The sequence below is a fragment of the Gobius niger genome (assembly GCF_951799975.1).
Source record: "Gobius niger genome assembly, chromosome: 13".
In the NCBI taxonomy this organism is placed as follows: domain Eukaryota; kingdom Metazoa; phylum Chordata; class Actinopteri; order Gobiiformes; family Gobiidae; genus Gobius; species Gobius niger.
Genome location: NC_136864.1, coordinates 28,415,414 through 28,431,450, shown reverse-complemented (window position 1 = coordinate 28,431,450; position 16,037 = coordinate 28,415,414). Strand labels below are relative to the sequence as shown.

At 41.5% G+C, this 16,037-nt stretch overlaps 1 protein-coding gene and 1 long non-coding RNA gene across 2 annotated transcripts in view; both read right to left on the bottom strand.

The window, feature by feature from the left end:
* Positions 1–16,037, bottom strand: part of LOC306973284 — a 547,876-nt gene that overhangs the window by 232,215 nt on the left and 299,624 nt on the right. The gene's annotated exons all lie outside the window — the stretch shown is intronic.
* On the bottom strand, positions 5,763–7,528 carry mrpl34 (mitochondrial ribosomal protein L34). Its single transcript, XM_079570195.1, has 2 exons — positions 7,370–7,528; positions 5,763–6,244 (listed from the first exon to the last, which is right to left on the bottom strand). The coding sequence occupies exons 1-2, from the start codon at positions 7,423–7,425 to the stop codon at positions 5,932–5,934; spliced, it is 369 nt and encodes a 122-aa protein (XP_079426321.1). The 5' UTR covers positions 7,426–7,528; the 3' UTR covers positions 5,763–5,931.

The following is a 16,037-nucleotide window of genomic DNA, read 5'->3' as shown; positions in this document are numbered from 1 at the left end:
TTTTATGTAATAATTGTGTCTTTAAAAAAGTGTCTAACTTTGTGTTGCGAATGATATTACAAAAAAAAAAGAAAAGAAAATGTAGTTTAGTTTTACAGATAACTTGTGACCGTGGTGTACAGTAAATGTAAAACAAAAAAAACTGATACGCTAAATTTTGTCCTAATAATGCCTTAAAAGTAAGACATTTGAACTATTTTTGTTTAGAGTGGTCTTGGTTTACAATATTGTTTTCGAGTAAGGAAACAAATGGATTATTATTTTTCCTTTTGGAGATGTACAGTAGAACCAATGTTGCTGTGTAGCCTGGCCAGCCAGACTGTACACTTTTCCTTACAATGTATTGCTTTGGAACCGGCGTAATCTTCACGAGGCCTGAAGGGCGTTAAGTGACGGGCGGATTAAGCAAATCAAAGGTCTGTCCTACACGTGGCTTATCCTTGTTTTGCAGCTACTTGATCGAGAGCAGAGTCACTCCAGGGCAGCGCAAAGTACCATCAATAACAATCAACGCGAAACCGCTATTATTATTATTATTATATGAAATAAAGAGGGGGTATTCTGCTTTTTTCAATCACATAGCACCAGTCTATATCACACCACAATGATGACAAACCTTCTGTTGGTCTGTAAATGCAGTAAACTAGAATAACTGCCTTGTATAAAATGTCTCTCTCAAAATGGCTGTAGTGAATGTCTTGAAATAGGCCTCTGTCTCTTTAAGAACCTCTGAGCCTTTCCGACACGCCCCCTCCACACGCTGTCTGTGGCATCAGTGGGGAGGGGGTTCTGCTGAGGGGCAGTGGTTGGTTACTCGGCTGGTGACGAAAGCTCGGAGGCGTCTCCAGGAGGTGGGGGCGTTCCTAGGAGGACTCAGGCAAACCAATCCCTAAAATGGCCGCCATCAGAGTTTTTACAGATTACTCAAAAATACGTGAATGTGCCAAGGCAACACTTCAGGCATGTTTTTAATGAGGGAATGGCATGATAACATGATGTAAAGCTTGAAAAAGTTGATTTTGCATAATACCCCCCCTTTAATAGAAATAATGATATCAAGTTTTTAACACAACAACAATTCATTGACAACAATCTCTCTTGCGCTCGCCAAGCTGAATAAAAGTGTGCTACTTCCTCACTGTAGAAGTTTCTTGTTGCTTTGCTACATTTGCTGATTGGTTCACTCCGCTTCCTGTTTTCTCAAGTCTGCTCCGCCCCTAGAATTGAGCTCAGTGGAAAGCCAGACTCGCCGCTGGTACTGTACGCTGGTGAGTCTGGCTTTCCCCGAGGAGAAAATAACATATTTATTGCACTGAAGATTGAGAAACCGCGCCATCCTCTGCCAAATCAACAACCAAACTCTTTAAGTTCCATGTAACCGAAGTTATAAAGTTTGAGAGTCTTTTGTATGTGGGCGACGCATCACACATTCGCATCTCTGATTGGAGAGATTAAAAAAATGCCGTAAAATGATTGGCTGCGAACATTGCATGGCCCGGAGTCCCGGAGGCTCCTGTGTATTGAAGTGGCTGGCTGGCCAGGCTAGTGTCGCAGTGGGCCTGAAGGACAAGTGACAACAAGCTATTGAAGAATGGATCGAGAAACTGCCATATGATCAGTGTTAATTTTGACAACATATTTTAATTTAGTTTTAGTCTTAGTCTTTTGAGGAAAATGTAATTCGATTTTAGTCGAGTTTTAGTCAAAAAAATATCTTCAATTTTAGTCTAGTTTTAGTCACCTAAAATTGCAAGTAAATTTAGTTGACTAAATTTAAGACGAATTTAGTCGACTTTGCATTGATAATATTGATTATAATCTTATTTAATAAAGCTCTTCTGCTTCATGGAGCTGCTCCACATGAACAAAGCTCAGAGCTGATCCTTTGGCAGAGAATTTACATGATCTGAGGCTCTTTCAGACGGTCATTAGAAGTTTGGATGATTTTAGTCTCTCCTTTTCATTTTTATTTAGTCTTATTTTAGTCGACTAAAATATCTGGACATTTTAGTCACAGTTTTAGTCTCATGAGAAACTTTTAATTTAGTTTTAGTCCAATTTTAGTCGCCAAAAATATCACTTTGACTAAAATTAAGACTAAATATTTCAGTCGACGAAATTAACACTGCATATGATGAATCTAAGTTTACTAATTTTGATTATAAATAGGTGATTAAAGTGATAGTCTGTAAGATTGCAAAGTGAGGAGAGTGAAAGTTTAAAGCTAACAAGCCAGTCCCTCCCTTCCTGATTGAACCAGAAAGCCAGTCTTAGTTTGAGGAGAGCAAGGACAAACTTTCAAAAGTAAACAATCAAGCTCCCTCCCCTTTCGTTCCTGATTGGACCTGACTGGCTGGTTCACAGGAAAAGCTCATCTGATTGGTCAAAGCGATAGCCCGCGGATTCTGATTAGGTGCTGAAATCAACAAAGGGAGGGAAACGTTTTTTTAAATTATTATTATTATTATTTCTTGTGTTACGTAAACATTTCAGACCCAGGCGGTCAATCATAGATACAGACGGCATCTCGTCATAGAAGGGGGCGTGGCTTCGCCGAGGGGGAAAATAGAATCTTCAGAGAAACACAATTTTCCCTCTTTTTTGCCATTTTCTGGTGGAATATCAACTTATTTATCAAACACAAATAACGTCAAGTGTAAATCGGGCCCATATGGATATTTTCTCACAGCAGATTGTTTAGTAGACGTGAAAAAACGGCAGTTGTAGCAAGCGCTAGCTAACCGTTAGCATTAGCCCGATGCTAACATGTAGCATGAAATTAACATTCTCCGTTATTCATGTATTTATGGGCTGTTGAACCACTTTGCTCCTCTCCATGTCTTTGTATCATTATTTAGTAGAAACTATGTTCATATTTCAGCATTTGTTACAGTAGTTTTTGAATAATAAGAGAAAATATACATTTTTCAAAATTGTTTTCCCCCTTAACTGTTTTTAAAAATTACCATATATGGGCGATTCCAGAGATGCCGTCTGTATCTATACACAATCTATTAAATGTATAATACCTTTACGAAACTTACAGACTTTCACTTTAAATGAAAACAATATCTGAAATGCATTTTTGTTTTTTTCAGTTTCTCAAATTTGCTACATTTGGTTATTCTTAGATGTTTGATTTTATTTGTTCCTCTATTAAAAAAAAAAAAAACTTTCAAGCTATTTATTATATTTTGGATTGTTCTTCATCAGCTGTTGTCTCCTGCCCTCCAGTCCCAACACACTAAGTCATAGGATTACCCCAACCCCTATGCAGATCCAGTAGCCGTATATTTTTAGCTTGACATTTTCTATCGGCCGCACTTTGTTTTTCATGCATTTATCTCGTGGTAGCGAAGCCTCTCTCCATACGGCAGATTAAAAAAAAGGCTGCTGAAAAGTTATATATTTTGTAAATACATTTGTACGTGACTTCTTTTTGACCAGGTGAAGATTCAGGGCTTTGATCTGACTCCGTCTTCCCACCTTTAATGACACTGTCCTGTTCCAAAAAAAAACCAAATCTCCATTTACTCTGTGCTGTCAGACCGCACGGACCCGTCGGCTCATTTTTCCCTCACATTTTCATTTTACAGGTCGCGAGTTCAAAAGCATGTTTTGTCATTTCAATAAAGATCACATTGAAGGATCTAAAGTGTTGGATTTGTTTGAAAAAGAAAAAAAAATCTTAACCGACCATATTTTCTCCAGTTCAGTTTTACCCATATCTCAAAGCTTCTCGACTGGAGCTTACAGCCTATAGGCCAGAGTGACCTCTCATTTGAAAGCTAAGACCTACAAAACTGAGTGAAGATATTTCCTTGCGTTGTCATCACTTTTTTGTTGTATTTTTTTTATGCTTTTTTTTCTAGGTCACGTTTTCATCCTTGTTCAACGTCTCGTTTTTGTCGCAATTTTGACTTTTTTTCTTTTAGATTTGGTTAAAGCCGAACTGGAGAAAATGTGCTCAGCTAAAGTAGGGCAAAAAAGCTTGAAAATGGCGACAAAAGCGAGACATAAATGAGGATAAAAACGTGACAACAAAAAAGCATCAAAAGCAACAAAACAGGCAACAAAAAAGTGATGATAAAGCAACAAAAATGCGAGGAAAAGTCTTGGATCATTATTGCAGGTCTTAGCTTTCAAATGAGGCGTTACACTGGCCTGTCGGCTGTAGATTTGGGTAAAGCTGAACTGGATAAAATGACCTCGGTTAAAGTAAAGTCGACACACGTTTCATTATGACAGAAGGTGAGTCTGAAATTAAAACTCGGGAGTTTGAATGTATTACAAAGTCGGACACAGTGACCTATAATCCATCGCCTTCGCAGACTTCCCTCGGCTTCCTCAATGTATGTCAGCACTTTTGACTCACAGCTAGAAGGTCCTGAGTCGATTGAATCCCGGACCAGTGCTTTCTGTGTGGAGTTTGCATGTTCACCCCTGTGTCTGCGTTAGGTTTCTTCTGGAAATTCAGGTTTCCCCGACCTCTAAATACATGCTGGTCAGGTTGGCAGGGGCGGATCTAGAAAAAAAAAAATCATGGGGTAGCAATCATGGGGTCAGGGATAATTTCCGGGGTTCGCACATCACCCCAGTCCTCCGCTCTCTCCACTGGCTCCCGGTGGCGTTTAGGGTGGACTTTAAGGTCCTGATGTTTGTGTTCAAGGCCATCAATGGTCTGGCCCCGGCCTACCTCGTCGAATTAGTAACGGTCTACGAACCAGCCAGAACTCTGCGCTCCTCTGAACACGCCTCCCTCGTCACTCCCAAGTTCAAATACAAAAAGTTTGGAGGCCGGTCATTTGCGCAAGGCCCAAAGCTGTGGAACGCACTTCCGGTCCAGCTTCGAAACATCACAGAGCTGAGTGTTTTTAAATCACAGTTGAAGACACATCTTTTCAGAAAAGCTTTCGATACAGAGCCACCGACTCGACTGCTGTTTTTATGTGTCTTTGTATTTATTGCTGTCTACTGTGATTCTTGTTTTTAAAATTTGATTGATTTGATTGATTGAGAAGAAAAAATCATCATGTTCTTGGGGGCCACAGGAGTTGGCACCTGGCTCCTTATTTAGCTATAAAGTTGTAATTCTTTGTCCGGTCAAAAAAGTACTGAGAGTGACGCCCAGCTCACATTAAATCCGGTTAAGGTCCATGAGCATGGCGTCCGCGAACTTAGAACGTCATTCAAACCAATGTTGCACAGCCTTTGTAAGCGCCCAAGTAGCTTCTAGAGCAGCTGAGACATTAGATCACATCAATGAGGTGGCAAGACCTTTGTGCCACCCCTCTAGATCTGCCCCTGCAGGTTGCCCCATTGATCCTCCACCTCATCTTCACAACTTCATTGTTTTTGCTGATCTTATCTTAAAGCACTTTACTTGTCTGACTTTACTTCAATTATTTTAAAATTCTTGATCAGGAAACCCCCAACTTCCCCAGTTCAGTCACAGATGTGTCACCATGTGTTTATTCGGCCCCCAATCTTTTGCTTTGGACAAAAATACTTCGCTATGCAAGTATAACATTATGAGATAATTGGTTGGAATAAACTAATGCAAGAGATCTGCCCGCCAGTTATGTTAATGACCAACTCATAACTGTGTAACTAGTTGGAGAGGTATACGACAACTTAGATGTGTGTGTTGTGTCCAGATGTTTTGATAAAGATATCCCTGTGAAGCTTATTGAAACAAAGGCAATGCAAATTATACAAACTTCATGTATTACTTTCAAAGGCCCAACATTTTATTTCATCAACATTTCCAAAGCATTGATACTGAAACCGTCTCCTTCACCGTCCACTTTCTGACCTCCTACTCTATTCAAAACTACCACACCCGGTCTGCAGTATCAGTGCTTTCATCCCAGACAGTGTGGGACGGCCCGCTGCCTTTGTCGCCATAGTCTCATCCCCAAAGTCTTTCCATCAGTGGCTCAGTGACTTCCTCCCCTTCAACATCCTTCGCAAAATCACTTCCATCCCTCCGCGTGTGCTGTTCCTCTTGATCCACCCGTGCGTCCTCTTGCGTTTAATGTTCTTCGGTTGGTACTCCGTCCCCCTCTTGCGCGTTCGGATCTGCTGGAACTGCCAGGGGAGCTGCCTGAAGGTTCCAGAGCCCTCGGCTTGTGCGGACAGCGGGCCGGCGCTGGAGTGGCCTGTTGTTATTCTGGGGGCGAACCAGCCGCTGAACTGTCGGAGGTGAGTGCTTCCATACAGGGGAGAGTTCGCCGCAGAGAGACTGGAAAACAAAGCAGAGTTTGTTACTAATAGTGTTGCATTAGTGATTTATCTTTAAATTCTGTTAATAGTGCTTGATAACCATCTCCAAGAGCATTAACATTGGCTCAACTAATAGAGGTTTCAAAGAATGTTTGTAGAGGTTGAAATAGGGCTGCTCGATTATTGAAAAAATAATAATCACGATTATTTTTGTCATAATTGAAATCACGATTATTCAAACGATTATGTGTTGCCTTTAAAAAAAATCCATCAAAAAAGTGACAAAAATCCAGCAAAAGTGAAAAAAATCCGGCAAAAAAATGACAAAAATCCATCAAAAAAATGACAAAAATCCATCAAAAAAATGACAAAAATCCATCAAAAAAATGACAAAAATCCATCAAAAAAGTGACAAAAATCCAGCAAAAAAAGACAAAAATCCAGCAAAAAAGTGACAAAAATCCAGCAAAAAAGTGACAAAAATCCAGCAAAAAAGTGACACAAATCCAGCAGAAAAAGTGACAAAAAATCCAAAAATTTAAAATTAGAAAAATAAAAATGAAAATATATATATATATATATTATAATCGATTTTTTGCGATTATGCTAATTTTGTAATCGTTTACTGTTGTAATCGAAATCGTAATCGAATTTTGATTAATTGCACAGCCCTAGGTTGAAAGAAACCACTGGGTTAAACCATTTGTTAAAAAATACTTTGAAAAGAGCTTAGGCTTACAGTGCTGGCTGGCAGAATTCCACTTTAGCCCATTATTACTATGAAAACAGTGGATTACTGCAGCCTCAACACAACACATCAAGAGGGGTTTTCAATACAAAACGTCTATCACAACAAAAACATGTGTAGTCTGTGATTTGCCATTCAAATAGCAAATTCTATTAATGTCCCCCTTTGCTTATAGATTATTGTTTCGAAGCAAATAACATACTTGACCGATTTTTTTATAGAATTATTCACCACTAACATGTCTTCCGGGAACATTTATCGACTTACAATTGATAAAATGCCAAAGAATAACAATGCTAATCTGTAGAGCCATTAGCCACTTAGCTAACGTTATGCTAACCGCGTTCAGCTCAAGGACCGCCGCTGCTCATCTGGATATTGTGCTTTTGCGTTTACCTGTGCAGTCCGCTAACTCCACACAGCCTGGACACAGACCATCGGATAATGTTCATGGTTAGATTTTATATTTTTGACCCAGACATGAGCCGACGAGGATGAATGTCAAACAGCTATGCTAGCATGGAGACTCGGGTCTTCTTCGCGTGTTTGGTGTGTAGCCTGTGCAATGCGCTACTGACACCTACTGGCTCTAAAAGGCATTTTTTTGTTTTTTCTTACATTTTGTTTATTTATATTTTTAACTGACTGAGACAGGTCGCCCTTAACCTCTTAAGCTCACCTGAACTGAGAATATTTTCTTCAGTTTGGCTTTACCCAAATCTGAAAGCTTCTTGGTAACAGTGTCAAAATAGAAACAAAAGTAAGATGAAAACTAGGATGAAAATGCAATTAAAGAGCGACAACATAGTAAAAACATACAAACAAACAAAAATGTGTGACGAAAACGCGAGGAAAAAGATCAGTTGAGATGAGCTTTGTAGGTCTTAGCTTTCAAATGAGGCGTTACACTGGCCTATATGCTGTAAGCTTTTAGATTTGGTTAAAGCCGAACTGGAGAAAATGCACCTTGCTAAGATGGGGTTAAAAGGTTAAAGGGACTAGATGCAAGTTAGCCATTTGATACTCACTACTGCCCCCTCAGGTCTTACGCGTAACTGCACCTTCTATATTAAGCTCATGCATGACAGCACTTCTGACTTCTTACATCATTTTCTATATAGTCCCTTTAAAGCTGAGTTTGGATTTTAGAGAAATAAAATGGACATGATTTAATATAATGGACATAACTATTTTGGGTTAAATGGTACTGGTGATGCCTTCATTTGTTCTTTAACCTCTTAACCCCCACCTTAACCAAGCACATTTTTCCCCAGTTCGGTTTCCCCCAAATCTGAAAGCTTCTTAAAAATAGTCAAAATGGCGCTGAAAATGGGACGTAAACAAGATGAAAACGGAACAAAAAATGACAACAAAGTTTCAAAAACGTGACCAAAGCGATGAAAAATTACCAAAAAAGGAGACAAAAGATGGAATTAAAAAAAGCAACAGAAATGTAAGCAAAAAAAGAAAAAATCTTACCTCAGTTCTGTAGGTTTTAGCTTTTAAATCAGGCATTACTCTGGCCTATACGCTGTAAGCTCCAGTCAAGAAGCTTTTGCATTTGGGATAATGTGTTAGGTTAAAGTCGGGGTTCAGACGTTAAGCTGGGCATATATTGTCATACATAAATCTCATCAGCCATAGTTAAAGTTATGGAACTTTTGACATGACACAAAGCAGTTCATAAGGGACACATTTCCATGCACTCAGTGGTGGCACCTATAGAGCCACAGTTGCATACGGTATCTTTTGCTCAATGTAGTAAATATGCCATGGAACATTTGGGACATTATGAGAGTGGGGATATGTCGGAGCAGTTTTGTCTTTTGGTGCTGACTCATTTTCTGGCCTCAAGGTTGGATTCAGGAGCATTAGCCTATTTTTCTCATCTGCTCGTTTGCTGTGTTTTGGCAGTGCTATCTAGGCCAGTGGGTTGTGCATTTGTGTGAGAATAATTCTAAGCGACTACTCTTTACTTTGTCTGGCCTGATTATCTTTGATTCTTTTCCTGGTGGATAAATGAAAGTGAATCGTCGATATGAAGGCTTTATAATAACAGGCACAAGGTCTTTTTACTCATATGTCTAGGGCTGCTACTATTAAAGGTTCAGGCCACCGTTTTTCCATACTGAGATATGTTCTTACCTGAGCTTAGACGAGATGATGCGTACCTGTCTGGTCTTTGTGCCCGTGGAAGAGGGTGGTCGCTTCTAACTTCACCCTCGTTTGGAGCCATATGAATACAATGGGAGAGGCCAAATGCTAACAACATCTGTGGTCTTTTTGCATGACAGAGGGCACACAGTTCTTCCATACTGTTATATGTTCTTACCTGAGCTTAGACGAGCTGATATGTACCTGTGTGGTCTTTGTGCCCATGGGAGAGTAGCTTCCAACTTCACCCCCGTTTGGAGCTATATGAGTACATTAGGAGAGGCCAAATGCTAGCAATATCTTTGGTCGTTTTGCGTGACTGAGAGCACGCACAAAGACCAGGCAAGTACGCATCAACTCGTCTAAGCTCAGGTAAGAACATATTTCAGTATGGAAAAACGGTGGCCTGTTCCTTTAAGCGATACCAACATGGTATCAAAAAAATAAAAGTATATCTAAATAATAGACCAATATAAATACATGATACCTGTTTGGTTCAGTGACAGCATTAAAGGAAGTTGAAATAATAGTTTATTTACATATACACCTTTTAGCATTACCATGTACAACATTTTAACATACTCATAAATGGACAAATATATTATTATTGGTATTATAAAAAAGTATAATTCAAGCATCGGTATAACCTGTCTTTAAAGTACTAGCATGCTTTTTCCTTTTGTGTGGTCAGTGAATTAATGAGCACAGTGAGCACATGTTAAATAACACAAAGGACATTTGTGTCATAGTTCTGGATGGACATAGTGCATGTACAGCTCTGCCCTCTCCGGGCAGAATTAAACCAATTTTGGCCACTGACCGTGAAGCCAGACTGACAGTGACTTCTGCAGCCTCATTACTGCAACAAGCATGACTTCAACAACAAAAAGCATCACAAAAATAAACAATAAAGGTTTATCTTATCTATCTTATCTTATCTTATCTTATCTTATCTTATCTTATCTTATCTTATCTTATCTTATCTTATCTTATCTTATCTTATCTTATCTTATCTTATCTTATCTTATCTTATCTTATCTTATCTTATCTTATCGTATCTTATCGTATCTTATCTTATCTTATATGTCCCAAAAGTATACATTCTGCAGACCTTGGCCAATGTGGTCCGATATCTGCACTGGGATGACACTGCGACGGTCCTGTCCACGTCACAGGGGCCGAGCGGTGACAGGCACAGACGGGACGGTCCCAGAGAGGCCCAGGCTGCAGCGGGACACTACAATAACAGTGCTAAAGAGGGAGAAGTCAAAGCAGCAGTATTTAGTGACGAGGGGTTTAGCCAGAGGGGGGAACAGTCCAAACGCTATCTTCTCAAGCAAGTGTCAACGCTCCAATAAAATGACAAGAATGATAGGAACAATATGTAACATTTTCTGAGGGTCCGATTCATTTTCTGCAATCAGCACCAGGTCATACACCAGAATACAAGTATCAAATCACCACAAACCTATTCTTAAGAGATAAGATACTGTATATTGTAGACTACAACAGGGGTTCCGGAACCTTTTGGGACATGACCCTCAATACTGTCAGATCAACAACTCGGGACCCCCTTCTGTATAAGTGTAATAAGCATTTAGAATAACTTTAGCTGCAAAACATTCTACATTTGAAGTGATATTGAAATTATCTCGCGACCCCCACCTCAGTGTCCCGTGATCCCCCGAGGGGTCCCAATCCTCACTTTGAGAACCCCTGGCCTACAACATGATGCGTTCACTTATATAGGAGAATTCATCTTTCAAAATAATATTAAGTAGAACTAAACGCACTGTGTCATACAACTACTCTAAGAAGTTTAAATCACATAATATGTATAACTATGAATTTCAAAAAGGTTGGTTTAGAGTTCCCCATTCTTTTTCAGCTGATAAATAAATGTAATGAAAACCTCGTCTCACTTAGTCGGTGTAAAACCTGGGCCCGTGTCTTGGAACACAAATCTGATATTGAAAAAAGATAAAAAGGGGATGAGATAAGATAATCTTCCAAGGCACATGTGATGAACTCTAACGGCACACTGTAGTAAAGACAAAAGCCTTTCTCATCCACCGAAAAAACCAACACACCCAACCATCCATCCATCCATCCATCCATTCATCCATCCATCCATCCACCCATCCATCCATCCATCCATCCATCCATCCACCCACCCACCCATCCACCCATCCACCCACCCACCCATCCACCCATCCATCCATCCACCCATCCATCCATCCATCCATCCATCCATCCATCCATCCATCCACCCACCCACCCATCCACCCATCCACCCATCCATCCATCCACCCATCCACCCATCCACCCATCCACCCATCCATCCATCCATCCATCCATCCATCTAAATTGGACTTAGTGATGTCTGAACAGGGTGTAGACCATGGCTAAACCAGAAAAACACCAAACTTAAAAGCATTTCGAGAGGAATTAAAATGAATAAACACTAAATCCCTGATATTGAAGCCATCACAGCGAGCCAATGACTTTCCTTTTTGTTGTCGTTTTGTGCCTTGTTTGAAAAGACAACTTATATTGTAAAGTTTCCCAAAAGCAATCGTCTCGAATGGGTGGTTAAGGGTTGGAGACGTTTCCCTACAGCAACTGATGTAAGAAACGTGACCCTCGATGTGGAAGCGGAGTAGTGCTTGGAGAGGAAAAGGCTTTTGGATCAATCGCTCTCGCAGTCTTGCTGAGACTTGCACTGTTTCTAAGCTACCGGACAACCCCCCACAGTGCAGAGTAAAGATTATATAACACTGTGGCTCTATAGAAAACAATAGCACTCATGGTGTATGGAAATATGAAACAGATAAGACAGTTCTGCAGAAAGTTTGTCTCGATTGAGAGGACAATTTGACAAATTTGACTTTTGTGTCAACCCTTGGTTTCTCTCTTTGTCACACTTGTTATTGTCAATAATGAAACTATGTCTATAGCTTTTCAGATTCATAAAGAAAATTCTTGTGCAGAGACTTTTTGCAGAGCCATATACCTGCACAGTAGATCTAAATCCCCTTGTTTCCCAAATTGTACTGTAGAGTTACATTTAGAATGACATGAGATTTAATTTCTCAAATCTGTCCCTCCATGACCCACCGGATCACAGAACTTGTCCCAATTTTACAGGAGACCATGTCGCACGGGTTGGTTGTCACATGAGGTAATAAAGGTGAACAGTTTAAAATAGTGAGGAAACCATCCGTCATTAATCAGGGAGTATTTGATCTCTTTTCAGTTCCTCTACGCAGAATCAAGCAAACTCTGCGGAATCAGTGCGGCCTTTCCAAAACCCTGCAACTATTCCAACATTTCAGCAAAGTTAACAACAATTCCTTAACTCCGCAACTTTACGGACTATACAGAGTTAATAAATGTTTAAACTAAAACTAAAAAAAGTATTTTCCTCCCCCTACATGTTCCAGCCATGTCCTAATGTATTGAATGAGCTCAGACCTGTTCACCACAACTGCCTCTAAAATCCTGCACTGTCACTTCGGGTCCAAAGTGCCGTCATGCACGAGCTTAATATAGAAGCTGCAGCTACGCATAAGACCTGAGGTGGCAGTAGTGAGTATAAAATGACTAACTTGCATCTAGCCCCTTTAAGTGACCGTTTCTGATGAGTTAAATCCATTTTAGGCTACTTGTCATATTTGTGAGCGGGAAGTTGCGTCCAGCCCCTGCCCAGAGAGACTGAAGCGAGGACTTTTGCATCTGTTCCCACTCACCTGGGTCTGACTTTACAGCGAGCACCGCCCTGTAATCCTTCCCCCATCCTCTGTTCAAGTCTCATTTCTCTGTTACTGGATTCTCATTTGGCGAAGGGCTTTTATCTGGCAAACAAATGCGTCGTTCACATTTAGATTGCTTCCTTTCCAGCTGCGATGCGATGGCGCTTGTGTGAAGTGCGTGAACTTTAGGAATCACAATTCTGTTGAACTGGGGCCGCCGCTAAATGTAAATGAGCGAAATAAACATTTGTCATCCGGTCTGTTCCTCGGAGCCTCTTTCAGGACTTTGTTTTATCATAGTCGCGTGGACTCAGAGTCTGTGTGCGTGGTTTAAGTTAGATTTAAATGTAAAAACGTTGCAATGAAACGTTTTTTCATTGCAAATTCTGGCAAAATGGGCCACGAAATCAGGCACTTCAGCACGCAACAATCACAACAATCATGGAGGGACTGTCTTTATTATCATAAACAAATAGGCCAATACATTTTTCAAGTTCATTTCATTTTCTTACCTGAGCTTAGACGAGTTGATGCGTACCTGTCTGGTCTTTGTGCGTGCCCTCAGTCACGCAAAACGACCAAAGATGTTGCTAGCATTTGGACTCGTCCGATGTATTCCTATGGCTCCAAACGGGGTTGAAGTTGGAAGCGACCAAGCTCTTCCACGGACACTCACAAAGACCAGACAGCTACAGGGGCGGACTGGCCATATGTCCGTTCTGGAAGAGCACAGAAGGGCCACTGGCTTTAGGGCCACCGGTCCCGCCTCAACCGAGCTTTACCCAAATCTAAAAGCTAAAAAGAAAAGCATCAGAATAGCGAGAAAAAGGGGATGAAAACATGAGAAAAACACGGACAAAAAAACAACACAACAAAAAATGATAGAAAAAATAATTTAAAAAATATGACAAAAATGTGGCGACGTGACGAAAAGTTTCCGTCACTTTTGTAGGTCTTAGCTTTCAAATGAGGCGTTTCATTGTTGCTCTCCAGTCGAGAAGCTTTTAGATTTGGGTAAAGCCCAGAATTAAAAAAAATGAATCTAAAAGGAATTCCGTGGAGTATGGTGCACCACAAGGTTCAGTTTTGGGACCATTATTATTTATTATTCATATTAATGATTTTGCTTCTGTTTCTACGACCACCTTTCCAGTTCTTTTTGCTGATGATGCCAGTCAAAAAAATAATAATAAAAAGCCGAACTGGGGAAAATGCACTCGTTAATGTTAAGGCGGGGGGTAAGAGGTTAAAATATGTATTTGTGGAAGTGTCACAATTACGCTAATTTGAGTCCAGGGCTGTTTTTCGGTTTCAGCTACATATCAACTCGTCTAAGCTTAGGTAAGAACATATCACAGAATGGAAAACCGGTGGCCTGTTCCTTTACCAAAAACAAAAAAAAACCATAACATTTAAAAAGGAGATCCCTTTTGGTTCAAGCTTTAAGTGTGACTCTCATCATTTGTGACGTTTTGTTGATGAGCTGCACGTGGACAACCAGCTCCAGGTCAACAACAACAACAACAACAACAACAACAACAACAACAACAACAACAACAACAACAACAACAACAACAAGGTCTTGAATCACTTAGATGGTGGCCTTTCTTGGAATAACAATTCATTGAAATAAGATGTAGGGTACACACATCTCCCTGGCTACCCCCCCCTCCCCACTCTCCCCGTCTCTCCCAGCCTTAGCAACAAGCGGCGCCGCCTCTCTCATTGGCCTCCCGCTCTCCTGGAGACATCCTTCCATTCGCGCCTTCCCCTGCCACTCCGCTCTCCCACTCTCCATCCACCGCCCCGCCCGAGCAGAGCCGCGTCTCCGCAGCGGGGCCCCTGGTAAGGGTTGGGCTGAGGCTGGCTCTGCGCAGTGGATAGATGCATGGGTGCTGAGGAGACAACATTTTGGGGGGGGAAACAAACACAGCCTGCGTTTTTGTTATTCCGCGGCCGAAATGTGTTCAGTGTTGAAGCGCAAATGGCGACTTAAGCGTCAGCATCAGTAACCCCCACTGAAGGTATAGTTGGCTCGTTTTGATGCATGCAGGATCTGTTTTTGCTCCTCGGGGTGCCCTTTTTCTGCAGAATTCTCCCTCCACATCGCCAAAGCAAGGTAAGAAAAACATCGCCCTGTTCGTATGTGCGCGCAAAGTCTGCACCTGGCAACGTCAAATCGGGGCCGAGCAATCAACACCGACTGCGCGCACTGTCTGTGTGTGTTTACACCGCTGACCTCTGTGAATATGGCTCATTTAAAGTCGAGTGACGTTTTCAATCATCGGTTTGCGCCTTGCAATTCGGGCGCAAAGGCGACGGGTCTGCGCGCGTGTGTTGGTTCGCAGGTGCTTCATCCCCCCCGTGCCCTTGCCCTTGCGTCCCCCAAACGTCAATTGCGCAGCGTGTCATTGCGGTTAATTGCTTGACGGACGGGAGGTCACGGCGGCCTGTTGAGCCAGAGCCAGAGCCTGGGGGGGGGGGGGGGGGGGGGGAGAAATGCGTCGTATTCGCGTATTTTTTGTGTGTGCGTTTGTTTTCGCACGTTGGCGCACTTTTTTACTAGGCCACTGTTACGGCACGCTGTGTACTGTGTGCGAATGTGTGGTTGTGTTGTATGAGATGTGGCACAGACGGATCAACCCACTTCTATTTCCTCCTCCCGCAGCGGGGAAGGGGGGGGCGGATGGCCGAGTGACCGCTATGTGCGTGCGTAAAAGCCAAATGCGCAATCCGTGGCAGGTTTTTACGCGCCAAATGGAGCGATTCGTAATGTTTGATGAGGAAATGACTGGCCAATTTGAACTCTTAACCCCCCCCCCCCCCCCTAAAAGCTTCTCGACTGGAGCTCACAGCCTGCAGGCCAGAGTAAAGCCTGATTTGAAAGCTAAGACCTGCAAAACTGATCGTGACTTTTTTTGTTTTGCGTCGTCGCTGCGTTTTTGTCTCTTCTTTTGTCTGGTGTGCATGTTTTTTTTTGTCTCGTTTTCACAGTCTTTTGTCGTCATTTTTTGGTTGTTTTCTTCGTCACTTGTTTTCCTTGCTTTTTGGCGCTTTTTTAGTCGTATTTTCATCATGTTTCTGTCACGTTTTATTTGTGTTTTAATCGCTTTTTGATTGTGTTGTTCCTGCTTTTTCCAGCACGTTTTTGTTGCTTC